The sequence below is a fragment of the Mus caroli genome, unplaced genomic scaffold, assembly GCF_978045245.1.
Source record: "Mus caroli unplaced genomic scaffold, Mus_caroli_1 scaffold_3, whole genome shotgun sequence".
Lineage (NCBI taxonomy): Eukaryota > Metazoa > Chordata > Mammalia > Rodentia > Muridae > Mus > Mus caroli.
This window is the reverse complement of record NW_028227258.1, coordinates 64585871-64608780: the sequence shown is the minus strand read 5'-3', so window position 1 is coordinate 64608780 and position 22910 is coordinate 64585871. Positions and strand designations below refer to the sequence as shown.

Sequence of the window (22910 nt, the reverse complement as noted above, 5' to 3'; positions counted from 1 at the left end):
GTGGTAGCACCGCAGATGTCTGTGCAGTTCTCCTTACTGTTTCTATACTGGACACGCAACTTACTCGTGGCTGTGGCATGTCAAGTGCATGCAACCAATCAGCTCGAGGAAGGCTTCCTTAGAAGCCAATCAGAGGCCAGGGAAGTGACCTCACCCAAGGGAGCGCTGTGTGGGCGAGGAAGCCTCTCTTAGAGCTGTGAGTGTCCCTAAATCACTCCCTTCCTCCCCACCCTCCTTACTTCCTGGAAGATAACACCGCCTACCCCCTCCCCAAAGTGGAGTGAGAAAGGCTAACTTAATTCCACAAAGGAAAGAACAACAAAAAAGAAGAAGCTGCAAGCCACACCCCGCTGTCTGTAGAGAACAGTATATTTAGGGAGATCCTAAATATGCCTTTCAAAGTGGGCTCTCCAGGTCCTGGAAGACCGTAAGCTGAAAGCAGTGAGTCACTCCTCTCCCGGCCCCTGGCTTTCTGGACTCCCTGCCCAAAAATAGCTGCAATCACTCTTTGTAAATAAGGACACCGTCAAGGTCAAGTGTGAGAAAGGAGAGGGCTGGCGTCCTGGTGAATGTGCCCGACTATGCAGGCTCATGTCCCTATGCTGCTGGAGGCCAAAGGCTAGGGTAGTCTGTGGGCGAGCCTATACTTTCCCCAGCGCTGCTTTCAGACAGCATTGCAGATGAGTTCCTGAATGTCCTCCACGGGAGAGCTAAGAAGTAAAGGTCAAAGGTCAAGGCGGTGACACACACACACACACACACCTGTGTCACACTGGACAAGCAGAGGTTTGACACTGGTGGCACAGACCTGGGACCACAGCTTGGGAGGCTGAGTCAGTTTCAAGCCTGTTTGAGCTACAGGGTTAAGTTCAAGGCCAACTTAGGCAACTTAGCAAAAGCTCTGTCTAAAAATTCTAAAGTAAATATATAAAAAGAGCTGGGGACATGGCTCAGTGATAGAACACCCGTTTAGCATTTGCATGGCTGTAAATTCAGTCCTCTGAAAGGGGGTATGGCAGGGTGTAAGAATGGCTTGACTGGACACCCCCTTCAGCCTTTCCTCCGACCCTTTCCCAGTACACATCACTCTGTTAGACAGATACAAACATTTTATTTAAAAGTACAAAACAGGCCTTACTCCTCTTGACTGTTCCCACCCCAAGTCTCCCTTAAACTGTCAACAGCTGTGCATCACAGCCCCCAGGGATCACACAGGCCACCTGGATTCTGACCAATTTTTCCTCAACAGGAGTAAACGCTAGTAAGTCTGCTGTGGTGGTGAAGCCCTGTAATCCCAAGACTTGGGAAGTGGAAGGGGGGTCCAAAGTTCAAGGCCAGCCTCAGCTACATACTGAGTTCCAGGCCAGCTTGAGCTACATGAGATCTTCTCCCAAAAAAACAATAACAAAGCTGGGCAGTGGTGGCACACGCCTTTAATCCCAGCACTTGGGAGGCAGAGGCAGGCAAATTACTGAGTTTGAGGCCAGCCTGGTCTACAGAGTGAGTTCCAGGACAGCCAGGGCTGGCTGTACAGAGAGACCTCTCTGGAAAAAACAAACCAAGCCAACCAACCAAAACAAAAGAAAACAAAACAAAAAAGTCAATAAGAAAAATAGGAAAACCCCTAAGTAAATAGGGATATTTAGTTCCTGTATCTCAAATCAAGAATGATATATGGGCCCAGGTTTTCAGTCTGTGCCCAGGTTTTCAGTCTATGCCCAGGTTTTCAGTCTATGCCCAGGTTTTTCAGTATATGGCCTCATCCATATTGTCATCGCTGTCCCCTCCAAAGTCCTCTCCATTGTCAAAATATGACATGATGTAATCAGTTTCCTGAAATGTAAAAAGCAGCAGAGATCGGGGATGATATCAGAGTCTTCTCTTTGTTTCCAGGCTCTTTCTTCTCACACACACCTTTCGAGGTCTGGGACACCTCTACCTGCTGTTATACATTCTTTCCTTTTCATGCGTATAGGTGCTTTGACTGCATGTATGTGTATACTGCTTTCGTGCTGGAACCCTCAGAGGCCAGACAATGGCATCAGATGCCCGGGGAACTGGAGTCACCAGTGGTTGTGAGCCACCATGTGGATGCTGGGAGTGGAGCTCAAGTCCTATGGAAGAGCAGCATGCGCTCTTAACCAAGAGTCCTCACTCCTGCTCCATGTTATACAAGTTAAATTATTTGCTTGCCTGTATATGTATGTTATATATGTGTGTCCAAGTGTGCCTGGGGTACATGTGGAAGTCAGGGGACAACTTGCAGGGATCAGTTCTTTCCTTCCACTATGTGGGTTCTGGGGACTGAGCTCAGATCATCAGGCTTGGTAGCAAGCCCCTTTGCCCTCTGAGCCATATCACCCGCCATGTTATGTGATTTGAGGATAGGTCAGGGATAGATGAACTGGAGAAAGGCTTTTGGTGGCACTGCAACTCCCTGAGAACGTCTCCCGTGTAAGAGTTGAGAGCCCAGGGTTAGTGAGATGGCTCAGTACAAAAGGCCTCTGTTGTTAAGCCAGAGGACCTGTGGTCAATATAACCAGACCCCACATGGGAAAAGGAGAAAGCCAACTCTCGCAAGTTGTCTTCTGACCTCCACCCATTTGCCATGACAGGTGCAAGCACACACATGTGCACATGCATGTGTGCATGTGCACACACACACACACACACACGTAATAAAAGATGGCTTGGATGTTAAAGGCCTTTGTTGCTCTTTCGGAGGAGTTCAGATCCCAGCACCTAAACTGAGCAGCTCACACCTGCTGGTAACGCCCAGTTTCAGGGGTTCGGAGACCTTCTTCAGGCCTCCTCAGGCACCAGAACATGCTTGGTATGCAATCACACAGAGTCTGGTATGCTAAGTCTGGAGGCATGCTCATATGTAATTCCTACAGCAGGAAATAGAAGCAGGGGGTTTCTGGGGAGTTCCTGGCCAGCCTGGCTTGCATAACAGAGACCCAGTCTCAAAACCAAAACCAAAAATAAAACAACAACAACAACAAATTTTGAAAAGAAAAACAAAAAAAAAGCTGTGAGCCCACAACTTGTAAGGGAGAAAGGAGGGGCGGGATAGGGAGGAGCAGAGCCCCCTTCACCTCCTCATGCTCCTCTTCATCGTACTCCTCTTCCTCCCCCTCTTCCTTCTCCTCCTCTTCTTCTTTCTCTTCATCCTCCTCTGAAGTCACTTCCTCCTCCTTCTTCTCTAGCGTCTCATGTGAGGATGAATAGGAAGAGAAACTCACACTCACAGACCGTGGGGAGAGCTGAGGCTCTAAGGGACTGGGAGGCCAGCTGTCTATCGCACTTCCTCCTCACCTCTAGTTTCTGTATCGTCTCCTCCTTATCGTCTGTGCTCTTAGGGGGCCTCTTGGGAAGGATAATGGTGGTCCCTGTTTGGAGGATCAAAAAGTGAGGCCTTAGCACATCTACTAGCTTTCTTTTGGGGTTTTAAATTTGGTGTGTGTGTGTGTGTGTACGTGTGTGTGTGTGACACACACGCGGAAGTTAGAATGAGTTCTTCCTTCCAACATGTGGGTCCTGGGGATTGGTGGCTGGCATCTCTATCAGCTGAGCCATCTCTCCCTCCATCCTAGCTGAGCCTACTCCACCCTCTTGCAGCAAACACGGCACTCTGCTGCCCTCGTGTGGTCTCCGGCAGCAAATGTGGCGGTCTGCTGCCCTCGTGTGGTCCCTGTGGCACCGGCTGACAAGCCCTCATCCTCCTGCAGATTCACTCACGCTCCTTCTGTACTTTCCGCACTCGAATTTTGAGCTCGCTGGGGAGTCGCCGCCAATCTGGGAAGAGTGGGAGTGAAAATCAGCAGGACCCTGGCCGGCTGGGGGCTTCCGGGAGTGATGGCTGGCGCTAAGGGGGAGGGGAGTGTTTAAAAGGAAGGACGGAAGGGGTTGGTTTGAAGATTTTTCAGAATAAAATTGTAGGCTAGATGCTTCTGGAGAGGTGGGCACTGTTGTTAAAAATAGGGTTTCCACGTAGAACCCGAGAGTGTTGCAGAGCACATCTAAGACTCTAGTTTTTAGATGTACAGGAAAGGAAGGTGACAGTTTGAGGTACCTAAAGAATCTGAAAGGAGGGCATTCGGAGAGGAGGGGCCAGTCACTTACCAGGGTTCCAATCGATGGCGTTGTCAATAGGCCCAGACATCTGATACTTGTCTGAGTAACGTTCCACATCTGCGGGGGGGTGGGGGGGGTGGGGGGTGGGGGGTGGGGGGGATTAGAGCCCGTGAGTTAAGAGTTTTTAACCTTAGAACATCTGTCCTAAGGGTCTGCCCCTCTTATCTATCAATCTCCTTACTCTAAGCCCAGAGCCCAGAGCTGTCAGCTCGGGTCAGCCTTGCCTCTCCTCCAGCCTGCCTTGTTGCTACTCTTATCTTTGCCCAGAATCCTCTTCTGAGAAGCAGTGAGCTTCACTGGACAGGACACCCTGGGATAAAAACCAGGGTTCAGTCTTCTGTCTCCCGCTCACTAACTGGTTAGCTTGGCAAGTCTTCTTCCAGCTTTGAGCCCTCAGCTCCCAGGGGCTCAGTAGAAAAGCATCAACTGTCAATACTTCTCAGGGAGGGCAAGTAACCATTCTCCCAAGCCTGCCAGCAGCCCCGCTGTCTCCAGTCTCCTGCTCTCACTGGGGAAAGGGTGACGGCTTTGCACAGGTGGGGTGCTCAGAGGCCCAGCATCAAGGTCTCTCCAGTTAATGAACTGGAAATTCATTTGTACCCCACTTCCCCATTTGAACTAAGATTCTGATGCTTTAGTGTCCCACCAGCCCCAAGATTAAGGTTCAATTCAAATCTCCAATAAGGTGATACATTTCAGGCACAGAAGGGACATTTAACGCTCTTTCCATTAGACAGTAAACTTCCTGAGCCTCTCTGGCCCTGAGTGTGCTAGCATGGGCACTGCCCATAGAAGAAGGCCCTAATCCTTATGCTAGCCTTTCTACTGACCTCTCTTGGGGACGGCTGGCCGGATGAAGTAGGGGAGCTGCCTCATGGCCCCACGCAGCTCTTGCTTCAGTGCCAGGACATACTCCCCCTCCTCTCCTGCTGGCAGAGGCACTGGGTGGAACTCCAAGGGCTGAGGGGTACAGTGGTTAGTCAGGAGCACTACAATAAAACCTTAAAAGGCCTTTCCCCCAAGTAAAATCCAGTGTTCTCAGTAAGATTGGGAAGGCCAGAAGATGGAGGAGGGCATTCTGAGAGCTGGAGAGTGGATGGTATGAAGAGTGAAGATAAACACTTCCTTGCCTGGAAAACACCGCCCGTGGGGCAGGTGTGACTATAGATGGATGGCTCAAGATGGGCCAGGAGGACTCTGTGCTCACACGGCTCAGTGGGGGCTCACATGGGAGGCTTAGGAAGGGAAGGGAGACACTCACAGGAAAGAGTGGAGAGGGCTGGAGAGTGGGTGGGGGCAAAGCATCACCCTTCCCAATGCCCACAGCCTCCATGTTGAAGGTCAACTGGCCCCGGCCACGGCCCCGGCCCCCACCCCGGCTGGCCATGGTGGAGGGGGCCTGGATATGCAGAGATCCAGTGAGAAAAAACCTAATAAAGACAAAAACAGAGAGATAAAGAAGTGTACTAGAAGAGACATGAAGCCAAGCTGCAGGGCACATCATGTGATGTTCTATGGCAGGTGACGTTTTCCTCTGTGCCCCGGTTCAAACCCAGGGCTTTTCTCATGCTAGGCAAGTACTCTACTTTGGGCTACATTCCAATCCGTTTTTCTGTGACAGTTAAAAATTTGATGTGCCAGGCAGTGGAGGGACACACCTTTAGTTTCAGCACTTGGGAGGCAGAGGAAGGCATTACTTTGAGTTTGAGGCCAGCCTGGACTACAGAATGAGTTTTGGGACAGCCAAGGTTATACAGAGAAATCTGTCTCAAAAAAAAAAAAAAAAAAGCAAAATAAATACAAAATATAACTACTTAATTAATTAAAAAATAAATAAAACATTAAGTTAGGAGTGATACCACAAACCTGTAATCTGAGCCCTGTACTTGACAAGAGGATTATCAGTTTGAGGCTAGCCTGGTCTACATAGAGTTCCAGGCCACTGAGGGATAAATAGCAAGATCATGTCTCAAGATAAACAAAGCTGGAGAGACTGTTCAGTGGTTAAGATGTGCATTGCTTTCGAAGAGGAATGGAGTTTTGTTCCAGTACTTGTGTCTGGTGTCTCACGCCGTCTGTAAACCCAGCTCCAGGGAATCTAATACCCTTATCTCGCCTCCATGAGCATCTGCGCTCACATGCACACACTTTTAAAATATGTTTTAAAACATGTTTTAAAACATGAGAGATGGCTCGGTGGTTAAAAGTATCCCATGCTCTTGCAGAGGACCTGGGTCTGGTTCCTCTGCTCATATCAGGTGGTTCCCTCTGCCTGTGACTCTACTTCCCGGAGAATCCACACCTGCCGCAGCCTCCATGCACATTTACATAAGCGGTACACATACAAATAAGTAAAAGTAAATAATATTTTAAAGTATTAAAACAATTCAGCTAGAGAGATGTCTCAGTGGTGGGATACTGCTCTTCCAGATGACACGACTTTGACTCCCATCACTCACATGGGGGGCTTACTATAACTCCAGCTCCAGGAAGGGGGGTTTGGTGCCTTTGGCCTTCATGTGTATACACAGCGATACACACAGACCCATAATTAAAAACAGACATATCTGTTTATTTTTTGAGATCTTTATTTATTTTTATTTTATGTGTATGGGTGTTTTGCAGGCAGACAGACAAAAAGATAGATAGACAGACAGGCAGGCAGGCACCATTTGAATGCAGTGCCCATGAAGACCAGAAGAGGGCACTGTTTCTCCTGAGACTGGAGTTACAGATGGTTGTTAGCAGCCGGATGTGGGTGCTGGGACCAAACCTGGATCCCCTAGAAGAGCAATCAGTGCTCTCAATCACAGAACCGTCACTTCAGCTCCCAATAAAATAAAATAAGTTAATATTAGATTATAATCCCAAAGTACAAAGTAAATGCCTACGAGTCCATCATAATATGAATGACTAGGAAAAGACACAAGTCTCATGCAGAATTCTAAATAAACCGTGTAGATAGCCGAAGCTAAAACATAAACAAAGCATGTAGACAGTCCATGTAACAGCAAAGGAACATAATTCCTGATTCATAAGGGTGGGAATTTTGTTCCTCGTGTTTTTGACAAGTTGGAGTGTAGGGGTACCTTCTAAGGGACATCAGTGTAGCCAGTGACCAACATCAGCATCAATAGCAGAGACTCACAAGGACAATTCGAGTGGGTTTTCTTTGTTTGTTTGTTTGTTTGTTTTTGAGATAGGCTTTCTCTCTGTAGTCCTGGCTGTCCTGGAACTCACTCTGGACAATATGTATTCTTAATGAACACTGACATATTTGTTTCCTCTCTTGTTTTGTTGATTCGGGGTCTCAAGTAACCCAGTAGACCTGAAACTAACTGTGCAGCAGACAATGAGCGTGACCTTTTTTTAATCTGTCGTCTCTGGTCTGGAGGTGCAGAGACTGCAGGGGCATGTGCCTCCTTCCGTCTTTCTCCCTTCCTTTCATCCTTCCTTGACAAGGTCTCATGGAGCCCAGGCTATCCTTGAACACTTATTTCTCCTGTCTCAGTTTCCAAGTGCAGACTTCCATGCCTGTCCCAGATCCAAAATGATGCCTGTACCTCTGTGATCATCATGATCAAGCCTCCTGAGTCTACACGAGTCACTGAAGAAACAGCTTCCAACAAAGGGATAGCCTACAGTACGCCTGATCAGTTCACTTCAAAAAAATAAGACACAGAGAAACTGTCCAAGCCCAGAGGAGCCCAAGGAGATGAGGCAGAATGTGCTGTGGTATTTTGGATAGGATCATGACACATGAAAAGGCCATTATATAAAAAGTGAAGAAATCTGAGTGGAAAATGAGCCTTGAGATATAACAGTGTATCACTGGTGGTTCACTAATTATAGGAAACAAATTATAGTGATACACAGCATTAATGAAGGGAACTGTGTGCAGGGACGTGTGGGGACTCTGGGACTATCTGCTCAGGTTTTCTGTAAACCTATTTTTTTTAAATGTTGTCTCATTATTTTGGTCACCAAACTACAAGCCCAGCCCTGTCACGTGGTTTTCTTCCAGGCGACAGACCTTCATGGTAGTTTCCTTTCTTCCTGTTTGTGTATTAATTTTTCCTATATCAATACTTTTTTATAATAAGAGAAAATTATTACGTACACATTGTGCCTTTAGCCTGTAATCCCAGCCCTCATGGTGCTGAGGAAAGAGAACGGCCAAGCCAAGGAGTCTAGGGCTAGCCTGGGCTACACACAAAGTTCTAAACTTGTGATCCCCCTGCCTCCTCTACCTCCCAAGTTCTAAGATTACAGATACATGCCAACATGACCAGCCAATAAATAAAATTATTGACTTAAAATTTTAACTAGGGGGTCCAATGGCATGTCTCAGCAAGCAAAGGCCCTTTGGCATGCAAGCTGACAACCTGTGTTTGATCCATAGAACTGATGGGAAACAGAAAACGGAGAATCACTGGGAGTTTAGAGGCTAACTAGCCTGACATTCACTGCTCAGGGGTTAGAGACCCTTGCCTCAATAAGGTGGGGGAGGGGACAGATGAGGTCAGAGGACTTAGAGGATTCTTTCTCTCTCTCTCTCATAAAGTAAAAGTTTAAAAATTGAACTAAATGTAAATATATTACATATCTCATATACAAAATCATATATAAGATTAATAATCTCTAGCAGGAAGAAGATGGTATCTGAGGAGTTAGGAGTCTAACTACTATTATAAAAATAAAATAGAAGGGAAAAATTGCCATTGAGAGAGAAAATGTTGGGCTGGAGAAATGGCTCCTGAGTTCAATTCCCAGCAAGCACATGGTGGCTCACAACCACCTGTAATGGGATCTGATGCCCTCTTCTGGTGTGTCTGAAGACAGCGACAGTGTACTCACATATATAAAAAAAAAACAGCTGGCTTAGGTTTCTTCCCCACTGCTCCAACTGTGCAGAAGCCAGCTGCTCTGACACAGAGCAACCAGGAGCTAAGAAAAAGGCCACGAGCTTGGAGCTTAGCCGACTCTAACCAACATCACAGACTCCCACATCACACACCTGACCACCAGAGATGCAGACCGAGAGATGGTGAACCCTATCTAACTTGGGCATTAGGGGGTGGGCAGACACTAAATGGCACTGGTCTTCCCTTCTCAGCTTGAGAATCTGTAATGAATCCATTTTCCATTATAACAAATGACACTGTACACTCAAAAGCTCTTGGCTACAGAGATCAAAGGACCAAGGACCAAGGTGGAAAGCTACCGCTGGAACTCTGTAAGAGGCCTTCTAAATAAACACAGGGTTCTAAATTCTGGGCGGGTGCTGCTGTCAGCTTTGGTGAGCAGAGCTTCCTTCTGTTACAGGCAGCAGTGACTCTGAAGACTGGTCAAGGTATAGACATCACTGTTGGTTGTCAAGCTGTACATAGGATATCTTTCTCACCCACTCCACAGGAGGACGGACAGGGCTGAACCCTTGAACTCACAGCACCTGTGATAAACTGCACTCAGTCAGTCAAAGACTGGGCGTGATCCCACAGTATGTATGTGTGTGTGACCACACATGTGTGTGTTGTTGTGCATGCATGCATATGCACGCGCGTGCGCTCGAGGGGGCGGGGGCAGGCAGTGGTGACACATGCCTTTTATCCCAGCACCCAAGAGGCAGAAGTAGGTAGAGCTCTGTGAGTTTGAGACCAGCCTGCTCTACAGAGCTAGTTCTAGGACATCCAGGGCTACAGAGAAACCGTGTCTTGAAACACAAAACAAAATGAAAACAAAAACAAAAAAGAAAGAAAAAAGAAATACACTTAACATAGATAATTGACGTCCATCTATGAAAATGTCATAATAGAATCCGCTGCTATGTAATTAACATACACTCATAAAAACAGTAAGAGGAGATCCTGGAGGGCATCTGAAGTCTCCCATAACGTGAGCCAGATCTGCTCCTGTTACCATCACTCCTCCCCAGGGCTCACCTGTGCACTGTGATCTGCCCACACTCCAGCGCTCACAGGACAGATGTGCCCACTTATGCCTCCTTTGCACTGTAGAAGCTACTAACGGGCGTGTTTCAACACAACATACAAAAAACCACCAACAGATTCCTGAAGCTTAAGGAAGGCGGAGCTAGGAGAGGGAGCACAACCTGCCTGTGATCACGTGAGAGGTGAAAGCAGGCTGACCTGGGTCAGGATCAGGAGAGGCGACATAGTGAGTTCCAGGCCACCTTGGGCAACATGGGTTCCTGGCTCAAAACACTGAAACCAAGCAGTCAACCAACCAGCCAGCCAGCCAGCCAGGCAGCCAGCCAACCAACCAACCAAAAAGTCTCAGTTCTGTCATTTCCTAGCTACATAAACTTTGGTTTCTTCTTTGTCTTTAGAATGGGAGTAATAATAAACCTATTGCCTTAGTTACTTTTAAATTCCTTCCCAAAGACACCATGACCAGGGAAACTCCTAGAAGAGTTTATTGGGGGCTTACAGTTTCGGAGGATGAGTCTATGACTATCATGGCAGGGACGCAGCAGGAAGGCACTGCACAGAAGCATAGCTAAGAGCTCACACCTCATCCACAGGCATGAGGCAGAGAAAGCACTAGCTAACCAGGAACAATGAGGGCTTTGGAAACCTCAAAGCCCACCCCCAGTGGCACACCTCCTGCAACAAGGCCACACCTCCCCTATCCTTCCCAAACAGTTCCACCAGCTGGGGACAAAGCCTCCAAATAGATGAGTCTCTGGGGAGCCGTGCTCATTCAAACAACCACACCAATGCTGAATGCTGTGGATAAAGCTGAGAGTAAAATGGACAAAACTAAACAATAACGAGACTCCTGTGCACCCCTGGTGCCTCCTGCATGGAATTTATATTCTGGCAGACCTGTGAGCTTCTAACTAAGAGCACGAATGAGGCCCCTTGAGGAGGTGATGGAGACCGGCCATGGGCACTCTGGTCCTCTATTTCTAATAAGTTAAGAAGTCAGTCCTGTGTCAGAACTCTTGGAGATCTAAATGGGAGAAAACCATCCTCTCCCCCCAGGAGAGATGATAGCTGGAGATGTGGCTCCATGACAGAGCCCTTCCCCAAGAGGAGCAAGCCCCCAGGACCAATCCCTAACACTAGAGGGGAAAAAACAGCAAGTAAGAGGGGCATGTGGAACATGCCTGTAATTCCAGCTCCAGAAAAACGGAGACGGGGGACTGCAAACTCTAGACAAGCCTAAGCTACTATCTGTCAATAAGTAAATAAATAAAACAAAAAGAACAAAGGCTGGACACGGCGTCTATTGCCTTTAATCCTAGCACTTGTGGCAAAGGCAGGCAGATCTCTGTGAGTTCAAAGCCAGCCTGTTCTGCATACGGGTACATAGGAAAACGCTGACTCAAACCAGATAGACAACAACAAAAAATGACAAAGAATATGAACAGAAAATTGACAAAAGAATGGTTGATAAAGCTACTTTAAAATATTTAGTTAGTTAGTTAGTTAGTTAGTTATTTGAGACAGGCTCTCTACATAGTGCTGGCTGTCCTAGAACTCACTATGTAGACCAGGCTGGCCTCAGACTCAGAGATCTGCCTGCTTCTGCCATCCAAGTGCTAGAGTTAAAACCATACTTGGTCTCTTTCCTTCTTTCAAATTTTATATTCATTTTAATTACAGACCATGTGTATTGTGTGTTTGTGGGTGTTGCATGTGAGTTGCATGTGGAGGCCTGAGGTCCCCTGCAGCTGCACTTGCAGATGGGTGCTGGGAAATAGAAATGAGAACAGTATACCCTCCAATCACTGAGCCTCTGCTTTTAAAAAATATAATTGTATATATGCATGTATGTGTGTATGTATGTATATATGTTACAGGCTTTTGAACCTGTTTCCAGTTAGGGGGTGGCTCAGCCCTTATACACCTCTAACCCCTCTGGCTGTGTGGCCACAACTTTAGAACTCATCTTTAATCCCAAACAGTGAAGGTAAGCTTAGTTTGTAGAAGGAAGCACCCATGTTTGAGAGTGATGTCTAATTGAGTGGCAGGCTAGAAGCTTCCAGGACTAGCCCTAGATAGCAGACAGAGGCAGTACACCTCTGAGACAACAATTATTCAGGTGAATAAAAGTTACTTTTACCTGTGTATGTGTGTGTGTATAATTCACCCATGTTCGAGTGTTTGACGTTTGTGGAGGTCAGAGGACAACTTTGAGTGTTGGTCTTCACCTCCTGGTTGGTTTTACAGGCGAGCTCTTTCTTGCTTGCCACAGCTGGCCTGAGAGCTTCTCTAGTATACCACCCCCCACCCCCCCCAACGCCAAGTCTCCACCTCCCATCTCACCATAGGAGTGCTGGAATGACAGCTCAGGCCTCCACATCTGCCCTGCTTTAACATAGGTTCCATGGAAATGAACCCAGGTATTATGGATTGAGCAATCTCCCTGGCCTGATAAAACCATTTTTCTACCTAATAAGGAACTAACAGAAAGTTAAACAATTATAATCAGGCTGTGGTGAGATTTCCTTCAGATGGACATTGGCTGTGCTGGGTAGCTTTCTGTCAAACTGATGCAAGCAAGGGCCATCTGGGAAGAAGGAACCTTAATTGGGAAAATGACTCCATCAGATGGGCCTGTGGGCAAGTTTGTGGGGCATTTTCTTGATGAATGATTGGTGTGGGAGGGCACAGTCTGCTGTGAGGGGTGCCACCACTGAGCAGACAGTCTTGCTCTGTCTGGAAAAGAAGCTGAGAAAGCACTAAAGAGCAGTCAGTCAGCAGCTCTCCTCCATCTCCTCCATGGCCTCTGCTTCAGTTCCTGCCTTCAGGTTCCTGCCTCTGCTTCCCTTATCAAAGACTGACTGGGAAGTGTAAACCAAATAAACCCTCCCTTAACAAAGGCTTTCCTAGTGTTTTACCTTAACAATAGGAAGCCAACTAAAACAGAAGCACACCTCCAAGGGAAGACTAAAGAATCTCTTGAGTTGTTTGTTGTTGTTGTTTGTTTGTTTGTTTTTGTTTGTTTGTTTGGGTTTTTTGTTTTTTTTTCCGAGACAGAGTTTCTCTGTGTAGCCCTGGCTGTCCTGGAACTCACTCTGTAGACCAGGCTGGCCTCAAACTCAGAAATCCACCTGCCTCTGCCTCCCAAGTGCTGGGATTAAAGGCGCGCACCACCACTAGCAGGTTGGGTTTTTATTCTTAATCTACAAATCCTACTGTTAAAAATCTATCCTAAATAGTCACATATTCTGCAATAAAAGTATCACAATGTTTGCTAACGAGCTATTTGTGGCAGCAAAAGTTCTGAAATAAACTAGACATGGTGACTCACACCTCAAGGAGGCTAAGGCAGACAGAAAGTGGTCAGTCTGAGGTATCTATGAAGTTCCAGGTCAGCCTGGGCTACATAGTGAAACCTTGTTTCAAACAACAAATTCTGAAATGACATAAGTGGTCTAATAATAGATGATAAAAACCACAAACCAAAAACAGCCTGACAGTGGTTCAGGGTGCCTTTAATCCCAGTACTCAGGAGGCAGAAGCAGACAGAAATCTAGAGTTCCAGGCCAACCTGGTCTACAGAGCCAGTTCCAGGACAGCCAAGGCTACACAGAGAAATCCTGTCTTGAAAAACCAAAAACCAAACCAAAACAAAACAATGGGCTGGAGAGATGGCTCAGGGGTTAAGAGCAGTCAGTGCTCTTCCAGAGGTCCTGAGTTCAACTCCCAGCAACCACATGGTGGCTCACAACCATCTGTAATAGGATCTGATGCCCTCTTCGGGTGTCTGAAAAACAGCTACAGTGTACTCACATAAATATAATAAGTGCATCTTTAAAAAAGCAAAACCCAACAACAACAACGAAACCCAGAACAAATAACAAAAAAACCCCAAACAAGCCATTTTCAAGGGAGGAGGTTAATAATATGGAGTGTTTAGGGGTGAAGGAGAATACAATATAAAGTCATATTTATCTGTTGTTGTTTTTTAATGTTTTCATTCTTGATACAAAATTGAATTTATAGTGTGGCTCTATTTACTTATAAAACAAAAAGTTATGCATATATACAGAATAAACTGAGAGTACATATGTCTAAATACTAGTATCAGGGGCAGGCAAGATGGCTCAGCAGATAAATTCAGTGCCAGTCCAAGAACCTGAGTCCCATCCCTGGAACCACGTAAGGTACAAGGGAGACATAACCTTACAAAGCTGTCCTCTGACGCTGACATGCATGCCGTGGCACCAGTGTACAAGTACATAAAATAACAATAAAGTTTAAAGTTGTAAAATACTAATTACAATCATTATTACCTTAGGGCTATGAAATAATGCACACTCTTATATTACTATGTGTTTGAAAGTTGTGTGGAATAAATGTATATCCTACAATTAACAAGTAAAAAGGATGCTTCGTTTTCAAGAACGCAGGGGAAATCTGGAGAATGGTTCAGTGGCTCAGAGCACTGGCTGCTCTCCCAGACGATTCCCCGGGACCCACACAGTGACTCACAGCTGTCTGTAACCCGTCCCAGGGAATCCAACACCCTTCTCTGCCTTCTGAGGGTTTCAAGCACACAAGTGGTACAAAGACTCACATGCAGACAAAACGCCCACACACAAGAATTCAGAGGACTAGTGGGTGCTAGAGCTCAGTGGTAGAACCCCTACTTAGCAAATCACGAGGTCCTCAATTCAATCCCCAGTTAAAGAAGATAAGCAAACCCTCAGAAGCAACAACAACAACAAACTTGCTTAGCAGAAAGCCTTGGGCCAAGCCTGTCATTCAGAAATTTGAATTCATCTTTGGCTCCATGGTGAGTTTGGGGCCAGCCTGTAGAATATACTTCTTTCCTCTAACCTCCACATATGCACCATGGTACACACTCCACCCAGGCCCACTAATAATAAATAAGTTTAAGTTGAATAAATACAAAGGAAAAAGTGAAATAGTGGACCGACCTGAAAAGAGCTAGTGAGTTCTCTTCCTAAAGATGCTGTTTCAGAGCAAGGGGTGTAGCTCAGGGGCAGAATGAATGCTCAGCATTTGTAAGACCAGATTCACGTTTCTCAATTTAAAAGAAAAAAGCTTATTTGGGGTGTAGTGGTACAAGCCTGTTATCCCAGAAAGGCTGAGGCAAGAGGATCATAAGTTGGAGGCCAGCCTGTTTGCCCTGCATAGAAAGAACTGGTTTCAAAAATATTTTCCCACATACTAAACAACAATTTATTGAATAGATGTTACCAGAGGGTTCGCTGTGATCCCTGTTGTCTAGCACTGTGTCTGGTGTGTAGTAGGGTCTCAGTAAATATCTGTCGTTTGAACATTGTCTACAGACTCTGTGAGTCACAAAGACTCCCTTCTGGCTCTTTTTGTTGTTTTCCTTCTCTGGTCTGAGAATAACTATAAAACATTAATGCAATAAACCACCAATTCAAAGACCCCTAATTATATAATATGTTGTCTTTTATTGCTCCCTAATTATATCAGGAGTTTAAGTTTGTCCTCCTTGACAAGAGCACTGGTTCCCACAAATCAATTCCACTCGATTAACGCTTATTGAACACAATGTATTAAGTACCCCAATCTGTCCCACCAAACCTTCCGTTCATAGAATAGAAAGTGTGAAAGAGAACATGCAATCCTAACACCGGGGGTACTGTGGCAGGGGGAATGCAAACTGGAGGCCAGTATAAGCTACATAGCAAGAGTCTGCCGATAAAAGCATGGGAGGGATGGAAAAAGTCAGCCTCGTGAGATGGTAAATACTCTTGTTGCCAAGTGTACAGGAAACAGGCTGACTAGCTCAAGTTGTCCTCTGACCTCCTTGCGCAAGCCATGGCTTGTACGTACCCCCCCACACACACAAATAATGTAATTTTAAAAATTAAAGAGATTCCAATAGTGATAATCGGACATTGTCAGGTCGGGGATCAATAAATTCTTCACGGTGGTCTAGGAAAGTGGTGGGTAAAGGGTAGCGGTTCAGTTGACTTGATAGGTAATAATAATAAGGTAATAATCTGTCAGGCTCTTGACAGGGGGCTAATGTTACGTTAATGGGTGCGGGAGAAGCTGATACCATAGAAGAGTCTGAGCTACAAGAATGAACCTTCCTCTCCTGCTTTAATATCTGTCCCCAGGCGCGACAGCAAGCTGTCTCCGGCATACAGTCAAGACATCAGTGAGAGCCCGGGAAAAAGGGGAGGGATTTAGAAGGGGGCTGATCCAACAGGCTGACAGAAAGCGTTATCTACGTCGCTGTTGGCGCCGAGGGACTAATTCGGGAAGTACCGAACCAAACCGGGTCAGAGCCACCAGGTCGAAGCCTTACCTGCCGTCCCTCCCCCACTCAGGGCCCACGCAGCCGCCAACTTGAAATTTGCTTTTCTTCTTCCAGCCCTCGTTCTAGGCCCGCCTCCCCGAGCTCTCCATTGGTGGGTTTTCCTGACCAATCGACGAGAGCGGAGGCGGGCGAGGAGGGAAGGAGGAGGGAGCGAGCTTAACCGGAACTAAGGCTTGGGAAGTGGCGCGCGCTGAGACCTGGGGCTGCAGAATTCACCTCTTTAGCCCAGACCGAACAAGACGGCTAAGATGACCTGCTACTCAGAGCTCATCCAGACACGTGGCAGAGCCAGAAGAGGAGAACCGCTGCTGGGAAATGTAGCCATGGGTTAGAGAAACCAGATTGCTCATCTGTTAACAGCTGTGCCTGCAGGAGTTCCCAGAAACACACCAGGAGGTTCCCAACTACCGGACTCCAGCGCCCTCTTCTGGCTTAGGCCATCACACACACACACACACACACACACACACCACCACCACCACCACCACCACCACCACCACCACCACCACCACCACACATCACCATCACACACACACACACACACACACACACACACACACCACCACCACCACCATCTCTCACACACACACTCCCTCTTTATTATTCTTCCTTTATATATAGGCCATCACACACACACACACACCACCATCTCACACACACACACAGTCCCTCTTTATTATTCTTCCTCAGTCACCAGCACTACCAATAAATAATCTTTAAAAGATTTTTTTTTTCTAAAGGCAGGGTCTGGCTACCCAGTCTAGGCTGGCCTTGAACTCTTGATATTCTTGACTCTGCTACCAAACTCAGGCCCCAAATGCAGATTGTTGCGGTGTCTGAGAAGTGAGGGAGAGAAGGGCGCTTGGGACCAGAGCAGTAATTGGGGAGAGAAGACAAGAACCCAGTGGGTTTTTTCTTTCTGCACTTTCCACTGCCCTTCAAGCCCCTTCAAGGGAAGAGGGCAGAATAGAAAGAGTCATTCTTTTACAGAGTAGAAGTAAAGGGAAATACTTCAGGATGGATGTAAAACTAGGAGTCAGTCAACAAGAATATGACAGAGGTCAGAGAAAATGGCCTCTAGACTGGGAAGTTGCGTGTGGATGACACATACTCCGTTTTTGGAATAGTATAAAAACATAGCGGTAGCGCTTTGGGGGAACTTGCTTAACCTCATTATCATTTGTTGCAGGAAGACAATAGTGCCCCCCTCATATGAGTTGTGAAGGTGGGAGATGATGTATGTATGCTCAGCTCTCGGCACACATCAATAGCTAGTAAAAGTGGGTGATTTCCCTCCGGCTGCTTCTCCTCCTTTCCCAGGAACGAGACTTTTTGTATCTGTACCTGGTGGCGTCCACCATTTGAGTCCTCTAGGATCCTCGGTGAGCTTTCCAAACCCTTAATACCCATCCGATGCCCCCACTTTCCTTGGTACCTTCCAGCTGGACACAAACTCATCGCTAAACTATGCAGATGGAAGCCTTGGTAACCATGGAGACAGGGCAGGTGGCACAGAGAGGCAGAGGCAGTGAGCAACAGATAGGAAGAGACAAGTGATTCAGGCAGGGACCTTCAAGGGAGAGGGAAGAATGAGTCTAAGGGAGTAGAGATGTAATGAACGCATCTGTGCAACAGGGTCCGGTCATCACTCTGCCTTTTTCTACCTCCTATGCACACCCCTTAAAATATTGTAAAGAGGGAATTTGGGACGGCCCCTTGCCCTAAAAATTCCCTGGGAAAACCACCTTCCTTACATTCCTAATGGGACCCAAGGGAAATGAGATCCAAGTGTCTCTATGGTGTGTGATGTTTGAAAGGGTTGCAGCGGGGATAGACTGCTGTCTGATTCCAGACTATACTTTCCCTGATATTTAAACTACGGGAAGGGAGCCACATCTCCTGCCTCTCTGCTCTGTGTGGACGCCGCTGCAGATCCCAACCGCCTCCCTACACCCTTCTGCAGTGTGCCATATGCCGTGTGTGGCAGTCAGGTCTGGCATACCGAAGCTCATGGAGATCTGTTGAAGATCAACGAAGAATCTGGATGGTTCCTGAATGGGTCGTGGGAGAGTCCCCTAAGGAGCGCTTAGGTTTGTTTGGGCTGGGGAGGTGGGATAAGAATGGGAAGTCAAGATTGGAGGCGCTAGGTGCTTTTTTCCCCCTTAGGGGTTTATAGGTTTATATGTGTGCGCATGGGGGTGGGGAGCGGCTTGGTGCCGGACGCCCCCACCCGCAGAGACTGGGCTATAAATAGCACAGAAGAGCTCCGCCCCCCTTCTCTCCTCCGGAGCCGGCGCTGTGCCCGGGGCGCACCGGGAGGAGGGACCAGGATCCAGCGCTGGGGCGCAGATACTGACACCAAGGGAATCCGGGTACCCCCCCACGCCATGTGGGCCCCCAGGTACCCGGCTCCTCCAACCCAGAGGCCCCCATGGCCCCGGCCTCAATCCTGGCCAGGCAGAGATTATGCGGACATTCAGGTATCTATTTGGGGGTACAGGCTGGGAGGGGGAAGAACAAGGAGCAATGGGGAACATAGCAAAGGCAAAAGAAACCCCACTTCTTCCTCCACTCCTTTAGGTCCCAATTGCAATCTGCTTCTCCCCCCCCCCTCAGTTTTTGGGGATGTGGCAATCTAAAAGAGGTTAGGAATAGAAATATGTGTATGACTGTACGGGTGCATGTGTGTGGGTGGGTGGCGTTCAGTATCCTAGAGAGGGGGATTCCAAGTGTGGATAAGAAAAGGGGGATGTTGGAAAGGTCTGATAAGCCGTGGGGTGCGAGTGGGGGGTGGGAATATCTGTGCGCGTGCATGTACGTATATGCACGAGCTCTCATCCTTCAGTGCGGGTGGTGCACCCTTCCCACCTCCTTTGGCATGAGTGTGCGGGGGGGGGGGGATGGGACCGCTCAAAGACAGAAGTCAAAAGAAAAGACTGTGCACTTACCCCCTCCCCCGTCATACATCAGGTGCGTTCATCGGTGCCTCAGTTTCCCTGCTGAGCCTGTCAATGAGCTCTCTCTCTCTCTCTCTCTTTCACAGGGATAGGCTTCACTACCGAGACTTTAGGCCTCTCCCAACCACCACCCCCATACTCCTAGATATCTTCGGCAGGTCCCAGTCCCGGCTCCATCGGTGTTTTTGCTCGAGCCGCAGCTATGCTGCACACCGAGGGCCACGCTCTTCTTCGGGCTGTGGGACAGGGTAAGCTACGCTTGGCCCGTTTGCTTCTGGAGGGAGGAGCCTACGTGAATGAGGGTGATGCCCAGGGGGAGACTGCGCTAATGGCGGCCTGTAGGGCCCGTTACGACGACCCTCAGAACAAGGCGCGCATGGTACGCTATCTCTTGGAGCAAGGCGCGGATCCCAACATCGCAGACCGTTTAGGACGTACCGCGCTGATGCATGCTTGCGCCGGGGGTGGGGGAGCCGCAGTGGCCTCTCTGCTCCTTGCCCACGGCGCAGACCCCTCAGTTCGAGACCACGCTGGCGCCTCGGCGCTTGTCCACGCCCTGGACCGGGGGGACCGCGAGACCCTTGCCACACTGCTGGACGCCTGCAAGGCCAAGGGCACGGAGGTCATCATCATAACCACGGATACCTCGCCCTCGGGCACCAAGAAGACCAGGCAGTATCTTAACTCCCCACCGTCCCCGGGGGTAGAGGACCCTGCACCCGCTCCTCCTAGTCCAGGGGTCTGCACATCGCCTTCAGAAGTCCAACTGCAGACTGCAGGAGGAGGACGCGGGTTGTTATCCCCTCGCGCCCAGGAAGAAGAGGAGAAAAGAGACATTTTTGAATTTCCTCTTCCCAAGCCCCCTGATGACCCTTCCCCTTCCGAGCCTCTCCCCAAGCCACCTCGGCATCCTCCAAAACCACTCAAAAGGCTCAATTCCGAGCCCTGGGGCCTTGTGGCTCCTCCTCAACCGGTCCCTCCTGCAGAAGGGAGGCCCGGTTTGGAGCGTCTGGCTGCTGAATTCAATGGCTTGACCCTGACCGGGAGACCGCGTCTTTCTCGGCGTCACAGCACCGAAGGCCCGGAGGACCCGCCCCCATGGGCGGAGAAAGTGACGGGTGGGGGTCCTCTCTCGCGCCGAAACACTGCGCCCGAGGCTCAGGAGTCTGGTCTTCCTTCAGGGCTAAGGCAAAAACTGAGCCGCATGGAGCCAGTGGAGCTCGACACCCCTGGACATTTTTGCCCTGACTCCCCCGAGTCCAGCCGGTTATCCCTGGAGCGCCGGCGATACAGCGCCTCTCCGCTGACCCTCCCTCCAGCGGGCTCAATTTCCTCCCCACGCCAGTCCCAGGAAAGTCTGCCAGGGGCTGTATCCCCGCTGAGCGGACGGAGGCGGAGTCCAGGGCTGTTAGAAAGAAGGGGATCCGGGACCTTGCTCCTGGACCACATCTCGCAAACACGACCGGGTTTCTTGCCTCCTCTCAACGTCAGTCCCCACCCTCCCATCCCCGACATTCGTCCCCAACCCGGAGGTCGGGCACCCTCACTGCCTGCCCCTCCATCCTCTGGGGCACCTGGGTCTCCCAGGACCAAGCGCAAGTTGGTGAGACGCCACTCCATGCAGACTGAGCAGATTCGCCTGCTAGGGGGGTTTCAGAGTCTAGGCGGGCCTGGGGAACCCGGGCGCTGAAGGAAATGAGGGGCGCCAAGGAGGGGGAGGGTCAGTACCCTGATAGAGGGAGAACCAGCTGATACCTCGGACACGGGATCTCTTGCATGTGCTCCTGGCACTGTGCACGCACACATGGGTAAGCATGTGTCTGTCCACAAGTACAGTACACTTACTAACGAGAAGGATAAATACTGTGTTTACCGGGTGTGTAGACCCACGCAATCGTGCCCTGGTCATGTCACAAGTACATGGGATTACTTGGGGACCCATAGGCACAGCACACCAACAGAGGACCACTTGTGCTAGGGTCCCAGACTCACATTTGTTCCGAAGCAGCAGGGAGCCCCCACTCATGGTTGGTCTCCTGTATCTTTGCCCCTCCTGAAGAACCCTTGCTTTCCCTGTGTGCCCTGCAGCGTGGCTTAGCATCCCCTCGCACAGTCTGCTTTCTCTTCATGACTATCTCACCCCATTCTGCAGGCCTTGCTTCTTCATGCCTGGCTCCTTGTTCACACCCTGCTCCCATCCGCTTTTCAGGATGTCTTCTTCACTGTTCTTGGGGTTCCCGAAGCAGCTCCCAATCTCACTTCTGTTGCTGCCTTCCATGCTCTCCACTTCTCAGTTTCCTGCTTTTTATTCCCTCCCTGTGCCCCCCCCCCAACACATATACCACTCCAGATTGTCGTTTACCCCAGGGGTAGGTCATGGGCTCAAAGTTGCTCTTCTGTGTGTCTGAGCTTATGAACAACCCCCCACAGGTAGAAGTGGGGAGCAAGCCTAAGTCAGTCCTCTTACCACTTGACATGTCAAATAAATGTGTTCAGAAGTCTGTTTCGTCACTGCTGCCTGAAGGTGTGGGCTGGGAGGGGGCTGAAGAGAGAGGGCATGGGAGGGTGAGGCTTACAGTCACAACTACTCAGGGAGCCAATCTAGAGGCTGCAGCTACCTTCTTTCCAGGAGACCAACTGACCAGTAGTGGTTGTAGAAGAAAAGGCAAATGGGCCCTGTATTCTGAGGTTTTAAGGCATTTGGTGGGCCTCCCCCCTAGCCTCCCCATGCTTAATGATTTAAGATTCTTACTGCCCCTCTTCTCCATAAGCAGATGCTACTTCCTACATCTTGATCACACAGGTTTTGTTGTTGTTTTAAATGCAGGGTTTAATTTCATTTCACCAGGTGTGCCTTTATTCATTTTCTTCTAACCTCCATAGTCCCAGGTCTCTTAGCCAACCGTAGGAGAGGAGGTGGGACTAGTAACTTCACCTAAGGAGAAAAGGAGTGGTCAGTCAACAAAAGGGTGTCACAGCTTGTGTGCACGGATGTCTGCTGGGAACAACTGTTGGAACACAGACTTACCTGGACCAAGCACCCTTTCCATCTATGTCCTGAATTTCTCTGTTTGATAGGTTTCTGCATGTATTCTAGCTCACTCTTTCTGTACAGTGATAAACACATTCTACGTTCTCTGTCTCCCTTAGTGAGTGGCTGAAGTCAGAAAACCATTCCTGAATGTAAATAGTGTAAAAAGGAAACTATTTGGATTAAAACACTTAATGTCTGAATCTCCCTTGCCATCTAGCCATTTCATGTATCTAATCTTCCTGAGCATGACTTTTCTTGTTTGTAAAATAAAACCTGGTTTGTACTTGGCAGCTATTAAATAAGGCAGTGCACTCAAGTGTACTACATAGAATATTCTCACTAAAGTCAGCACTAATACTCAGTTTTCACTCCACCACCAATTGTGTATGAACTTAAAGACGAGTCACATCACTTCTCTGAACCTCATCTACATCTAGAAAGTAAAGTGATCAGACAAATGTTCCTTAAGAAACCTCTCCAGC

The 22910-nt window shown here is 48.4% G+C and overlaps 2 protein-coding genes across 3 annotated transcripts; one reads left to right on the top strand and one right to left on the bottom strand.

Annotated features, from left to right (window-relative positions):
- Positions 1 to 1091: 1091 nt before the first annotated feature.
- Positions 1092 to 16524, bottom strand: Polr3gl (RNA polymerase III subunit GL). Its single transcript, XM_021158545.3, is given in 9 exon segments — positions 1092 to 1758; positions 1761 to 1833; positions 3099 to 3212; positions 3319 to 3392; positions 3742 to 3798; positions 4126 to 4194; positions 4968 to 5097; positions 5399 to 5567; positions 16426 to 16524. Coding segments are annotated over 8 exon segments (675 nt in total). The 5' UTR covers positions 5525 to 5567; positions 16426 to 16524; the 3' UTR covers positions 1092 to 1726.
- A 1920-nt stretch (positions 16525 to 18444) lies between these two features.
- On the top strand, positions 18445 to 22637 carry Ankrd34a (ankyrin repeat domain 34A). Of its 2 annotated transcripts, none has more exons than XM_085835648.1 (2): positions 18445 to 18527; positions 19481 to 22637. In XM_085835648.1, exon 2 carries the CDS (start codon positions 19597 to 19599, stop codon positions 21082 to 21084), a length of 1488 nt encoding a protein of 495 aa, XP_085691774.1. In that variant the 5' UTR covers positions 18445 to 18527; positions 19481 to 19596; the 3' UTR covers positions 21085 to 22637. The 2 variants fall into 2 exon arrangements, with proteins under 2 accessions (XP_085691774.1, XP_021014816.1); XM_021159157.3 differs by lacking the exon at positions 18445 to 18527 and adding an exon at positions 18594 to 18917.
- The last annotated feature ends 273 nt before the right edge of the window (positions 22638 to 22910 follow it).